Source organism: Pocillopora damicornis, chromosome 7 (assembly GCF_964200805.1).
Source record: "Pocillopora damicornis chromosome 7, jaPocDami1.2, whole genome shotgun sequence".
NCBI classification, from domain to species: Eukaryota; Metazoa; Cnidaria; class Anthozoa; order Scleractinia; family Pocilloporidae; genus Pocillopora; species Pocillopora damicornis.
In genome coordinates, this window is record NC_142676.1 from 6,116,185 (window position 1) to 6,131,245 (window position 15,061).

The following is a 15,061-nucleotide window of genomic DNA, read 5'->3' on the forward strand; positions in this document are numbered from 1 at the left end:
GTAATCATTTTTGGGATCAATAAATAAAACTGCTCTCCATGGGGGATCCACTTCCAAGGTGAGGGTTTTTAAGAATAAGTCGAGCCGCACCTACATCATAGGTTAGACCGAGGGAAAACCTAAAACTAGAAGCAAAATGCTAGAATCCGGCTATCCGAGAAAAGAATCTGCAACGAGATACACAGAACCCAAATGTTCCATCACGTTTTAACATCACTACTTTACATTGGTCCTGTTCGCGCCTAGATAACTGAAAACAAGAGTAAACTTTCAGTAGTCGGCCTTAATGGAGTCAGTCGGATCTGAACCTAGGACTTCCGACGAAAACTGATCACTTTAAATGCAAAAGAGTGCCGTTTCGTACAGCTATCACGTCAAACAAGGAACCGATCAGGTTTATGGTCCAGTTGTTCTAGGGCAGGTAGCGCCAAACCGAAACTCAACGCTAGCCTCGACTTGTATTCCCCTGACTAGGGAAAAAAACCGTTATGCACGCGGCAATCCTTCTACGGGCGTAAATCTCGGTGTATGGAAAAAAAACTAAACCGTGCAAAATTTAAACAGCAGGGCAGTCTACAGGGCTTCAGAGCAAAATCAAAATTTTTTATGCTGATTAACGCGTACTCGGTTTACTATGTTTTGAACAAACCTGCAATGGAAGTTTCATGGTATTACGGGCGGTATTCAAGCGTTACCATGCTATGTTGTGGTGTTTCATTCACACAAACCCCAGTTCCACACCCCCTACACAAGCTCACACAGAAACTGTCATTGTTCCCTTTGTTCTGACTGGTCGTTTAAGACCAATGAAAGTAAAAGAAGTTGAAGTGGTGCAGCGTCGGAGGAAGGGGGGTTTGTAAAGGGGATTTGGTTCTATCAACAGAGTTGATAACGTAAATTGACCACTTAAAGAAACTCTTCACGGTGGCAAATTTACATTATCAACTAAGTTGATAAACCTTATTATCCCGTTTACGACTTGTTTGGTTTCGTCTTAACAACACCGAATCGATAAATTAAAGCAACCTTGTCTGCGTAAAGAGTGTCCCCGTTACGCCCACACACTCAAGTCAAGAATTCGCTCATTGGGAAAATCTAGCAACATTACATATGGCACGTCATGAAGATCTATACTGTTTATTGTTCGTTCCCTCGTCACGTGAAAAATACCTTCAACTCAGTTAATCCGTGTCCCTTAAAGGAACTGTTGGAAAGCAGTAAAGAAAAGCCATCTCAGAGTAAAAACTTACATACATGGAAAATACTGCTGGAGAAACAGGATTGCAAAATGTAAAAGGAAACCTCGGCTGGAAAGCTGCGTTGTATTTCTTGATTTAAAGTTTCATTAGTTGATTTGATGATTTTGCAGTAAATTAAGAAAGAACTCTAATGCTTTTAAAGAGGTGCATAGTGAACAGGGGGTACAACTTTTTTGCCGTAATATTACTCCAGGATAAAAACAAAAATGACTTTCCCTTTACAATATTTCTCTAGCAAGCCGCAACAATCTGTCTTAAAGAGGCCACCACTTAATTAAAACTGTTTCACAGCCGAGGTTTCCCGTCAAGAAAGGGGCTATCTACAGAAATTGATTACATGTTATTTCTTCCTAAGCTTTGATTTCATACAGGCTTACAGGGGTAACCAGCTATGGAGAATCACCACTCTACGCCGGTCATATACAAGAAAACGTTACCATGGTTACTGTGCTACCAAGTATGACAAGACCAGACCACCCACCATATGAACATGGATCGACTGCGCATGCCCAGCAACGACGGGTAGGTGGGCCGACAAAGCGCATTAAACAACCTACACGATAAAATGGCGCTTGTCGAAGCTCATTTCACCGACCGACCTCCGCCGAGGTAACTACTATTTTTAACAGACGGGTACGCAACAACTCTCAAGTAGTCTGAACAATATACGACATCTTAAATTAATAAATTCTTTCGTGCTTTCTCGAAGAACGTGTGGCAAGTCGAAGTTCAACTTCCTCAAATTGGAAATTAATAATTTCTTTCAGACACTGGTGAACGGAGTGTTGCAAGAACACTGTCACACAAATCAAAATGTCGGAGAAGGTCTGACCGCTAGCTCAGCTCTTCGTCGCTGACGCGGATCCCGAACTGGTCGAGATACTAAGGCTGGAACCCGCGGGACTGGACACCGAGGAAGTTGACTTGTTTTTGGAATCTAATTCCAACTTACTGAGTCTCTTCCATAGCTCATCTCTTTCTTTCTCTTTTTTCTTTTCCCTTTTCAAATGAAAAAAAAAAACAAAACAAAACAAAAATTTAGAACCAGTCTAATCGTGAAGGTAGGTTGAGTAACCATATTCTCTGAGTTCATTCACTGAATTTATCAGATTTTATACTTCATATTTTACATCTCAAACGTTTTTTTTAAACCAAGTTGAAAAAAAAATTCACAAGATAAGAATTCAATAACACATTACTACCTTAACCCTCTGCACTCAATTTCAACTTCCTGTTCTGTTTGGACAAATTCACACGCTCTCAAGCTGAAATTTCTGCATGTATCTTTCAAGCTTGAAAGTAGAATTACGAATCAGCTCTTAATCACTGCCTTGTTCCATTTCTTTTTTATCACCAAAACCAATAGAAAAAAATAACCAGAAGCTGGAGCCCATTGTTATGCGTTTTCCTCTGACAGGAGTCCATCACTTAATGGGCTCCTGCCAGAGGAAAACGCATAAACCATTATAAAATAAGAAACTACTCTTACTTTTGTCTATCGCTTTTATACGAAGATGTTAGCTCGTCAAACAGTTTTGAATTCATTTCCATGAAGGTCTTCAAAACGTTATAAACGAGGGCCACGATGGTTCTATAAAGGAAAAGAAGCCAGTTCGGCATTAAGCGCTATTTAACATCTGGTTTATTGCAATAAGAAATATTAAATGGTGACACAAAGCAAATTAAATAACAACACGAGAGCTATTAATTTCTCGCTATCAGTCGATCAATCAGACAATCAAAAGATCAGTCATCAACCGATCAATCAATGTCAGTCGATCAATCAATCAATTCAAGTCAACGAACGCATATCATTATCACTTTTCTGCTGATTACTTGAAAGGTTGATTCTTCACGAATTGCGACAGAATCAGGAACAACAACTTCAGCGTCAAAACCGTGAAACCTCAAACCCTCCTCGTTTAAATTTCAACTACTAATGTAACGACACTTCGTTAGCGGAGAATCAGACAAAGATTAACACCAGCACCCGTGCTGATTGTTAATCTTTGATGTCTGTTGTTGTTGTTTTTTTAAAGAGTGATTAGCAATAATCCAGGATAAAAAATCCAAAAGGGTTTGTCTAAGATTTTAACACGCCTTCCTGAGGTCGCGCTTTAAGCCGGGAATACCTTTTCTCGATATGGTTGTCAACTATAAAACAGCTCGGTGTTAAGGATATTGATCCTCATCACTAATACCTCAGTCTCCCGCACCACGACTGCGCCAGAAAATTGAATTGGCGTGTACCTTAACAACTCGAGTCTTAAGTCAAGAGGTGTAGTATAGGTTTGTTGCCAGACACATTAAATTGTTTATAATAATCCTTCTCAACAAGATTAACGACGCTTGGAGGTTAAGGATTAAAGGGAAACGATCCCGAAACTTGAAACGATTCCACGCAGCCCGCACAAAGAAGAGAATACACGACAATAACAGCGTCACAATGGTTCTAACACTTACTGATTCCAGTGGTCTTTGGATATCCTATAGAGGGATGAAAACATGATCGGCAAGATGGCATTCGAGTTTTCTTCAATAAGGCTCATAATATATTCGTTATTCCAGAAGTAAAGCGCTCGCTCGGCGACCTGAAAAGAAAATAGAGAAAACGCGTCACGAGTTATTTTTATCCATCGGTAGAGTCTGTATCCATGCTTCCGACCCCCCAAGTTTTAAGGTTATTTTGCATTGCACGTACTTACTATTCCTGGTTTTACGCGTAAGCTGTGCGCGCTTACGAGAAATCACCGGCTTTTCCCTTCAGGCTGGAGTTAGCCCTCCCCCCAAAAAATTATTTCCCTTGAAAAGAATACGGTAACATGCTACGTTTAAATTATTTTTATGTTTCTGTTGTTGTTGTTATTGCTAATTTGCCACTGACTTTTACTCGGAAAGTTTGGACTCATTCACGGTGAAGCTAAGGAAACAATCCTCCGATGGGTGAATTTAGAAGAGGTTTGTAAACGCAGTCGTGATGCCCTAATAGGGAATAGTTGCGCATGTGCAAATTGCCTTGCTATAGCATTAACAGCTTACTAGAAAGGTTTGACAAAATTCTCACAGCGTGTGAGACGCCACTCCCTTTGTTATTGGGCGTAATCCTTTCTTTTGGCTGCATTGTTGTATTCGAACAGAGATAATCTAAGCAGTCTTGTCGACAGCCGGATTCCCAAGGGCGAGACTTTAGATCAATTTCACGTCTCGCCCATTAGCACAATTGTGGAGGTCTTTACTGGCACACACGAGAATGACATGCACTTCCTACAACACGAGCTACTTCGTCTCTCGCTGCTGCGCTGTTCAAGGCACTGCGCCGCTGACTGCCTGCTTGCAGGCTTAAGTTCCCAGCATACTTACCTGGAAATGAGGACTTGACACACATCTTGCGATAGTTTTAAACAGCGGTTCCATTACTTTTTGAAACTGGGTTGGATCTATTACGTCTAGAATTTCTTCAATCTCGCCTAAGAACATCACCTATAATACGAATGGAATGCCTTTGTATGAACAGGGAGCAAAGAAGATCAAATAAATTAAGTTATTTGTCGCTAAAGAAACTGCTAAGCTGCACCTTACTAAGTTGATCATCTACAAGTTATGCAGAAGAAGACTGATTCCTCGTTTACATGGCCTTGTCAACAAACCAAGGCGGTTAAGAAACAGTTATGCAAACCTGAGACGGTCTAATGTTTTCATAACTTTCCAGAATTCTTCCAACACATGACCAGTACTAAGCTTAACTAGGAACATGCACAAGCTTTACAAATCTACAGATGACTTTAAGGGAAGTTTCTCATGTACACTGTAACTAGGAAATGAGTGTACATGTTGAATTACATGGTTGTTTACACTGAGAAAATTGTCAACATATCACAGGTTATGCAATACAGAGTGGAAATTCTGGTAGACAAATAACCCAATCTACAGACAACAATTACTAAAAAATCTTCCTTTGATGTTGGAAAAGAGAAAAGGATTTCACTGATACAATAGGCTCCTCCTCACCTCTTTTTGACTGCTTGTTTTTGGCCAGTATTTCAATAAGCCTAAAACAACCTGTAAGAAACAGACAGATCTAACACTTAAACCTCTAAGGATGACTAATATCGAAGTATCTCTGGTAAATGAGACATTGAGGCCATGAGAATGAGGGAAGTAATCACCATCTAAACAAGCTCATGATCATAAAACAAATTCTCCCAGTCAGTGTTGTAGGAAACATAGAGAAGAATATGCATACTGATTCTACAGTTGCTAACAAGCCTAGTCACCCATTAGTGTTGGACCTTTTCCCTGTTTCCAAACCAAGAGGTGAGAGCAAAACTGTCACACTTTAACCCTAACTCCCAGATCCAATTTGTAATTCTCCTCACTGTCAACAACACAATTCCTATGATGTTAGTTCAGAGAATTTAGTATTGGATCAACTATTTATCCCCAAATTGATATTTTTCTTCATTCTCATCACTTATCTGGTCGATATTGTAATGATATTGTAAGGAGAAATTCTGTCTTGGTCACTCATGGGAGTTAAAGGGTTAAGAATGAACTCTCCAAACTTCTCCGTGTATGTAGAAAGCTCATGAATGAATGAAAATCATTATCTTTCATCACATGAAAGAAAAAGACATTACCTCTGAAAACACCAGAAAAATCAAAATTCCCATTTAAAAATACTCACATTTTCTGTAAGTGTGGCATCCTTTTCCAAGAACTGAACAACACAGTATGCTAACTGAAATCAACAGACAAACAAGAAAGATAAGAAAAAATAACCAAAAGGGTACATCAAGAAACAGGGTACCACAAACAGTCTGATTATTTTTTTAAAGTAGAACTAACACTTGTATGATGTTCCAGCCAAAGGAAATGTTTAATGATAGAAGTTGTGTAACAATCCTTAATTGATTTGCAGAAACCTTTATATTGATAAGCTTATCATTACTCAAGAATGAATAAAACAGAAGTAAACAATCTTCTTTTCCTGTTATGATGTATCAATGCCTACATGGAAATTAGACCTTTCATTACTAATTTGATCAAAGAGGAATTTCCTCATACAGTATCAAAAAATTTTAAAACAGAAAGAGATGACAAGAAGGAAAACTATCTCCGAGGAATATTGTTTGATTTCTAAACAAATTCTCGGAGCTGTACAATTATGAAAAGCCTATGATATATAAAGTGGATAATTTATATTGAGATCTTGCAAGTGAAAAGGTGAAGAGGGATTTGACAGGTAAAACCACTGCCAGGGCTATATTATGTTTAAATAACATCAAGTAATTCCTTTGTGTTAATGTATCTTATGCAAAGAAGCACTGATTTACAAGCAACCATGTAATGAATGCTAGAAAATATTTCATCATCTGTCCCAGTGTGCAACAAGGAATCAACAACAACTTTCAGGCGTCTTTTCAATGTTCCTTAGATGTTTTCTTGTTTTCTGACCTGTGCATGGTAGAGGCCTAAGCACTTGACTTTGTGAAGAGGAATCAACACACGATTTAAAAACATCTTGTGTTCAGACTTAAGAGGGAGTGCAAATCCATTAATGATGCTGAAAAATAAACACAGACAATCTTCATATCACTGAGTACTAAATCATTTTTGTTTTCCAATAAATTGAACATAGCTAAATCTAACTCAACCATCCATCTTCACTCAGACAAATTCAAATGTTCAACTTTAGACTAAGCAAACCATAAATGTAAACTTTTGAGCTGTTTCACTCTATCTATGTCCACAATACCAAGCTTTATCCAGCCTTAACTTGTTACACAGCTTTAGTAAAAATCTCAGCTCTGTCACTGAATGTACCATACAAGTAAATGATCAAAATAACATAGGTTTTTTTCTCTATCTTTCATCTATAATCTCTTCTTAAAAATGATGCTCCTTTCATGTATCAGAAAACTTCAGCCAATGATTCAAGTTGCATTGTAAAACGAAAAAAAAAAAAATTAAAAAAGGTAAAAGAGAAGCTGATTTGTGACGGTTACAGAGACATGAATAGTTATCAAACTCACCTTCCTAAGATTTCAAGCAGTTCTCCAACCCCATTGAAGTGTTCTGTCTCATAAACAAATCTGCAACACAACATAAATCAAATTCTCAAACCCTTTTCAAGCAATGACAAAACATTACACTTCACCATGAATTGAGAAAACAAACCACCAAAAGGTGCCAAAAAAGTTTGTGCACATACTTTAAAAATATGTGATTGATGTGTTTTCGGATGTATGCTCTAAGTCCAAGGAACTTCCCATATATCCTGTGAAGCACAGTCTTGAGGAAATCCCTTTCGCGAGGATCTTCACTATCAAAGAGTTCTAAAAGCTACATAGCAAAATACAAAGAAAAAATTATATATTGTCAACAGAATATTTTCGAAAGTGGAAACAACTCTATCCATAAAGTTTTAAGAAATTGTGAGCAATGTAAATGAGCCTGACTCAATCTTGAGCCAATGTTGTCAACAACTGCTGCTTTCAATGAGGGAGAATTTTTACGAGGAGTCCTCGGGGAAATTAAAGCTGATCTTAAATTTCCTGCATTTCACACAGTCTTTTTTCACTCATAGGCTTTACTAACACTTGAATTGGCTCATATCTAGTTGCCAGAGTACTTTTCTACCATTATCTTTCAAGTATGCTGGTGCCAGTTAGCAGTTTCTACTGGAGGAGCTCCTGATACAGGATTGCCTTTGACAAACAATAACCTTAAATGAGCCCACACCCATCGACTGGTAATGAATTTTAACTAACATAATGCCTCCATAGCTTTTTTCAATGTCTTTATTCAGTGGTATTGCTTGAAGTCTGTATGTAAGTCAAAACGAGGCGTCTTTACAAGTCGTCTTTACCCCATCACTCCCTGATTGCAATTTCTTCTTACAACATCAGCACAGGATAAAGGTAACAAGAGGAAAGAAAAATATCAATAAGGGGACTTTTTGAATTAACACTGGATTCTCAGTACTAAAATCACCAGATATGTACAAAAAAAAACAGAGAAAAGACTAGTTGCAAAGAAGTTTTACCTGTAGAACAAACTTCTGATCAATGTGTTTTTTGGCAATGGTGGGTTGAAACTCAGCAGATTCCAGAAAGCGAAGAAAGAATTCATAGACTATCTGCAAAACAGTGAAAAGAAAATGGGAAGCAAGGTTATTCCTGTACTTTCTCCAAGGAGCTTAGAAAGGTCAGAGAATAAATAATCATTTTCATTTATAGTGAATTAAAACATAAAAAACAAGGTTGTTGGAGAAAACAAAAAAACCTAACAAACACACACACACTAGAAGAGAGAAGAATACCTTAATTATCAATCTATTCTTCAAGTTTTGTATTAGTGATCATTTATCATACTGGATATTAACAGGGAAATTTTGCCCTTTGTGATTTAAAAATTTTATGATCAGCTAAGTAACAACAATTAATAAAGTACCTCCTGGTTAGAAATTTCAAATATACTTAAAAATTCCAGGGATGGAAAAAGGCATCTAATGTGGACATTGTGTTTTCAAAAAAAGGGCAAAGGCAAATAATATCAACAATGTTAAAGTTTTTTTTCCATCTTGTTGCACTTTATCACGATAAGAATACAAGCAAACATGTAATTACTTATATAGGCAGAAATATAATTAAACATGGAATTATCTCACTTGATATGACCCTCCAAAATTTGGAATTTACAGCCAAGAAAAAATTAACATCAAAGTGATTAAGTAAACTTCAACTGTTTTTATTACAAACTCCTTGCGATGAGACATCTCAATCGTGTAGCTGGAACTACTGTAAATTTTGTCAAGCTAGACATACAGTTGGTGAACTCAAAATATATTACAATACATAAACCAAATGTAACCCTCCTAGAGCCAGCAAAAGAAAAAAATGGCCTTAACGGTAAAGTAGTTTTTCTTTGCCTATTTATTTGTTAAATCTTTCCCACAAGATTTTTTCTTAGTGCCAAGACGATGTTCCTATGTAGAATGTAGGATCAATTTCATTTAATGTTAGATTATCATACACCCAAAGTGACATTTTAATCACAAGTGGTATGTAAATTATTACAGGAGAAGAGAACCACCTAAATGTCACACCTTGAATAAATATCCCACATAATATTAAAAAGGATAAAAAAAGTAACATCAGTTTGATGTCCAACTAACAGAAACATATTTTATTTGGCTGCCATTCCAAAATTCAAGACAATCACATTTCAAAGTGCTCTGCCTCAGATGTGAATGAAATTTTTGTACAAAATAATTAAAATGTAGATTTAGAGAGTAAATACTGAGGAAACATTACAATTTCCAAATAAAAAACAACAAATCTGTTATGCCACTTAAATCAATATCTAAAAGCCAAAGAGTATATATAAAAATCACAGGAGTTGAACTTAAAACATTATTTTCTTCAAAATGTCACTGAAATAAATTTTTTCACATGCACCATTATGCCTTCAACAAGTGAAAACATATTGATGTAACTGTACAGAGAATTTTTGGTAAAAGGATATTATTTCTTTATCTTTACTTTAGAAAATACACAAAAAATCATAGTTTGGGAGAGTTTCTAATGGCAAAAAAAATGGTAACAATATTTCAGCAGTGCATCCTTTTGTCTCAAAACACATTTTTTAAAAATTTTTACAGAGGTACATCATAGTTTGAACAAAACATCTCCCCTGCATTTTTCAAGGTCATTATTTGTCATCCTGTTAAAGGATCACTATTCTTAAAATCAATTTTGCTAAATTGCTGCTTCTTCCAATGTTTGCTATTCAAGGGAAACCAATATGTAGAGATTTCCTTCCAAGAAAGACAAATTCTACCTTTTCCAAAAGGCACTCATTACATTTGGCCTAAACTCCTCAGAAACATAGTTCATAATCTTGATAAACTAGCCCACATGTGAAGCAACTGGAGAGTTTTAATATGTCTCTCTTGGCTAAAATGCTAACTAGTACATATCAGAAGGTATGCCAAATACTGTCACCAGCTAACTAATAATTATGTGAAACCCACAAACTTTTACTACTAAATGAGACCTTGAGAAAGGGAAATGTTTCTAAGAATGGATGCACTGACCTCAGTATGGGCTCAAACCTGGACCACTTAAATCCAGAGCACGTTGGAACAAGTATAAAACTACCAAAGTAACTTGAAAAAATTGCATGTAACTCAGACCAGGATAAAAACACACTGCTTTGACCAGCTTACAATGAACATGAATATAGATCTCACCTGCAAATGAGGCCAAGAGGCTTCTAGAGTTGGATCATCTTCCTCAGGATCAAAGTCTGGATTGTCAGACGGTGGTAGAGTACGAAAAATGTTTGCATCAACCTATTAAGGCACAAAAGGAAGTTTTAATCACGTGACTGGATCACCATGTTTTTGCTTATTCCTGTTGTTTTGTGACAATAATGATCCCTTAAATACAAACAAGATTTGTCAATCTTCTTGATTGACACTTCAAAAATTACCCTTGGAAAAAAAAAGTTGCATGGACCTTTTCTTTTAAGGTTGCTCAGATATCCCATTTTTGATTCCTTTCAATTTAACCCATCTACCTGTAATGCCCCATTTTTCTTGCATTGCTGATAAACAAGCCACAATGTTGATGAGAAAACAAAGATTTCTCTCAAGCTTCAAAAATTAAACTCTTAGAATAAGCATTACACATCACTTGTTTTGGGACCAAGGAAAATCAGGAAGTGAAAATATAATGTATATTTATCCAGGCTAACAAAAAGAACCAGCCGATAAAATGACAGGGTAAATAACCTGAACAGCTGATGTGATGAACATCACCAGCTGATAATTTTAGTGTAAGCTAATGCTTGTGCTTCTAAAAAGCTCTTTGTTCTTTACTCTGAAATTTAAGTATTAGTGCATTTTTGGTAATTTCACAATTTTTCTATGTACATTTCAACTGATCCGACTGTAGGTGGGCACTAGAGAAAAACAGAACAGACAGTTGTTTATATACAAGAGGTCAAAATGAAAGGCAGGCCTGGTCAGGGAGAGGGGGAAATAGAAATAGAGAACATAGCACACCTAGTTTTCCCCCTTGAAACACTAATCTATCTTTAAATCATAAAAACTCTTTACTCAATACATAAGTAAATGTGCATGCAATCTCATATAAAAAATTCTTTGGAAAAAAGAAATTCATTCTTGTATTGTGGTAAGAAAACACTAAACATCTAAGAGAAAAAGATCCCCAAGGTCGCCACACACTTAAGTACCCACCAGGGCCTAGAGGGGGCATACATGTCAATATACTATAGTCTTACCATACAAAGACTTTAAAGAAACTTCATCTATACTGCCAAAACAATTTACTCAAGAATACACCTATTCATGAAAATTCTACAAGATCAAGGTGATACATCTGTGTTGCAGTGAACATCTCATTACCAAGTTGGTGCCAGAGACAAATCGAGAGAAGTGGTTGCTCATTGGAGACTCAAGATACTGCACTGAGGGAGTAGCACTTGATGGGAAGTACTGAAGGCAGGTAATTCCTGAGTAAAGGGTTCCCTACTAGAATAATTCTGGTATTAAGGATCATCATAGGTTGTTCGAAATCATAAACTACAACACTTTCCTTACTTATGTGGGGGAGATCAGCATGGTGAGAGTAGCAAAGTCGGAGAGGTTACATAAACACTAGGATACACATTTGAACTAAAACTGAAGAAACACAAAGCCATTTGTATGCCTATTGAAGATGATTTCAATTGATTTGGCTCAGTCCAGAGCCAAGTTGAATAATTAGATGCTCTTCCCATAAGATAAAAGAACATGTTAACAAAGTAATATTGGTTTTCTCATGAAGATCTTTTTGATCAGTTTTCTATTAGGCACCAAAAATTGCATGGTTTTGTCTAGCCATTCAATTATAATTTCTGTGAATATCCTTAGAAATTCTCAAGGAGCAGGCTGCCAACTGAAAGTACCTAAACTCCAAATACCAGCTACTACTTATAAAAACCTAGCAGAGAAGCAGTGGTTGATATCAAACAATTCAATATGTTCACCAGCTGTGAGCTACTTTGGACAATTATAATTATTTTACTTGCATATAATTCAATGAAGCCATTTGCCTCAAGTGCAAAGTATTGATGGAGAGTTTCTAACACTAAAGTTTTAACCAAAAAATGCTATGAAACATAACAACAATTTATCACTCTGAAAATCAGGAGACTTAAAAGTGAACAAATTCATTTCACGGAATCAATTATCCTCTGAAAAAAACACTTATAGACATTGGTCTTCCTGTCAAGAAAGACAAAATAAATATTTACCAATATCTTTTTTCAAAATTTTAGTGTTTTCAGTGGAGAAAATGTTTGTTGATCTCAGGGTACATGATAAGCCCTACTATGGACAGAAGGTATTAACTCTGAATGATCTGTCTGTATTTCCATCCGATATAATCTATTCCACTTCAAACATCCCTCACTCATTCATGACTTTTTGCAGTGATTACATCAAGTGTAGTTTTGGAGATAAATTTCATTAGATAGTTGTAATTTGAGAAAACACCTGATTTTCAGAATCAATCTTGTAGCATATTGATTGCTTATACGCACTGATATTTTCAATTTGCTCAATGCAGAGCAAGATATAAATTATGTTGCCTTGTTGTGGTACATGTTCTTCTCCAAAATTGATTTCTGGATAAAGGGACATCTGTACTGACACAAATTAAATGACCATAACTTCAAAACATTCTCAATTGCACATATAAAGTAACTTGTAAACAAACCAGTGCAATTCACTATGAAAGTGTAAAATCACCACTGGTCATGGTTTCTCCGCTTATGTCTTCAAAACTTCTTCGAAATTAAGAACTTAAAATAAGGAAGTATGCCACTAATACCCTGAAGCAAATTACTTCGCTTGAGAAATTGTAAGAGTACAATAAAACACAAGAATAAAGCACGCGAAGAATTGAATGTAAAAATATTAATCCACAGCCGGTAAATATCTTACTCGTTGATTGAAAGAGGTAAAGAAAAAATCAGAAAATCTCGAAAGGTAAAAAGCATGATTGAGGTTTAAAGAGAAAAAGGTGACTTCCAAGTGTTTAATTTGTCTCATTACTCAGGGATTTGTATCATAACATGTTCAAGACATGACTTGGCAAACACTCTGGTCGTAAGACGTGTTCGCTAGGTTATTCCTTGTTTGCGGCAATATCAGGTAAACTGATCTCTTTATCAATACTGTTCGACTGACTGAAAAAAATGAGCTCTCGCAGGGAGACCTGAGGGAATGTACAGGAACAATTCACAGATGCACTTTTAGTCGTAGTTGAGTGTACAAAGCAAACATTGCAGGGAATGATATTTACATTGGGAGACATATTTAATACCCCGGCAAGGAAAGTGGAGGACTTATCAGCATTCTGCTGCAACTGTCCGGAAGCGTTTTAGAATTTTCCAAAGTTCATTTCCATTCACAAAGTTTGACGGGTAATGATGTATGTGCAATAAATTTCAACTCCTGAATCTTTTGTCAAAAGTGAGTTCCTTAACTTGTTTAACGCCTTGCGTAAAACAACATTGGCTAGCGACGGATGCTGATTATCATTCACGGTGTACCCTAGTTCTTTTCTTTTTTCAAGCGCAAGGATAATTCCAAACATTGAATATATGCAATAAGAGAAAGATGTACTGCTGAGAGCTGGACATATGAAAGTTCAAGGGCCCTACTCCTTCACAAGATAGACGCAAACCAATTTAGCTTGCACTGTGTAACTGTGGGCATACAACCATCCCCTCTCCCCGATGTTTCCTACAATGCACTAAGACAAATCGCTATTTTTGACCCTCACTCACCATTTCGATTATTTTTGGATACACCGGCTCAGTGAGGACTCCACGACCCGATGCAATATAGTCCACAAGTTCGTTTAAACATGCTCGCTTAATCTCTTTCCCCTTTAGATCACTAACTGGATCCATGAAATCGAAGACTACACAGCACTGCTGTAGTTTCTTGATGAACAATTCCTGCTGCTCGGCTGGCGATGCGTCTGGTTTGTAAACAAAACGGTTATTTAGGATAAAAATTTAGATTTAAAATATGTAAGAATTAACCAACGAGGAATGAGGTCTGCTTTACGGTCAGTTTGCCACCCACCTTTCAAAGCACCAAGAGGTTGAATTTCAAAGCTTGGTTTAGACCGAAACCTTGACGATCCTTGCTGCTTTTTCTGTTGAGCTTTCTGCGGTTTCCTCACAGACTTTCGATTAAATGGGTCTGGATGACTGGTAGCAGGGGCAGGATTAATACCTGGCCTTTTTGCCTGAAGTATAAAAGATGAAAAGGCGACGAAATAAGCCTAAGACTGCGAGTATGTTTGCACAGAGGCGAGTGCTTGCCGTACGTAACGACAACAACAGCATGCTTGACGTGATCTCTACTCATTACTTACTTCCACAGAGTCCATGGTAAGTGTGGATAGCAAATTGGCGATTTCCCGATGGAAAAGGGAAGATCGCTTCCTCTTCTTGGCCTACTACTACGTTTTGATTCCTTTTCCTGCTCTAAACAATCCTTTGGAGGAGATACCTTCAAGCTAAGAAGTGTGGAACCAGCGTACAAACATCGCCGTTTCCCATTGGCTAACTGGTCGCCGCCATATTAGAAGTCCCGGATGTCTAGAGCGTTGACGTCAAGACACTGGCTTTTCAGCTGGAGAAGGCAAGGAAAACGGAATCTTAAAAAAAATTAATGAAACGTTTGAGACAATAATCAAACGCGAGAGTCTATTTTA

At 37.0% G+C, this 15,061-nt stretch overlaps 1 protein-coding gene across 1 annotated transcript; it reads right to left on the reverse strand.

Moving 5' to 3' along the window:
* Positions 1-1,121: 1,121 nt before the first annotated feature.
* Positions 1,122-14,938, reverse strand: LOC113681501 (serine/threonine-protein phosphatase 2A 56 kDa regulatory subunit epsilon isoform). Its single transcript, XM_027198597.2, has 14 exons — positions 14,720-14,938; positions 14,425-14,590; positions 14,121-14,317; positions 10,513-10,614; positions 8,305-8,397; positions 7,471-7,601; positions 7,292-7,351; positions 6,714-6,822; positions 5,944-5,997; positions 5,268-5,318; positions 4,620-4,739; positions 3,723-3,850; positions 2,749-2,850; positions 1,122-2,258 (listed from the first exon to the last, which is right to left on the reverse strand). The coding sequence occupies exons 1-14, from the start codon at positions 14,732-14,734 to the stop codon at positions 2,099-2,101; spliced, it is 1,488 nt and encodes a 495-aa protein (XP_027054398.2). The 5' UTR covers positions 14,735-14,938; the 3' UTR covers positions 1,122-2,098.
* Positions 14,939-15,061: the final 123 nt, after the last annotated feature.

Excerpts from the sequence above, each read along its gene's own strand:
- LOC113681501 (XM_027198597.2), bottom strand. Across the intron at positions 7,352-7,470 it reads ATCAATCACATATTTTTAAA|ATTTGTTTATGAGACAGAAC; the intron begins GTATGTGCACAA and ends GTTGTGTTGCAG. Across the intron at positions 6,823-7,291 it reads CTGCTTGAAATCTTAGGAAG|CATCATTAATGGATTTGCAC; the intron begins GTGAGTTTGATA and ends TTTATTTTTCAG.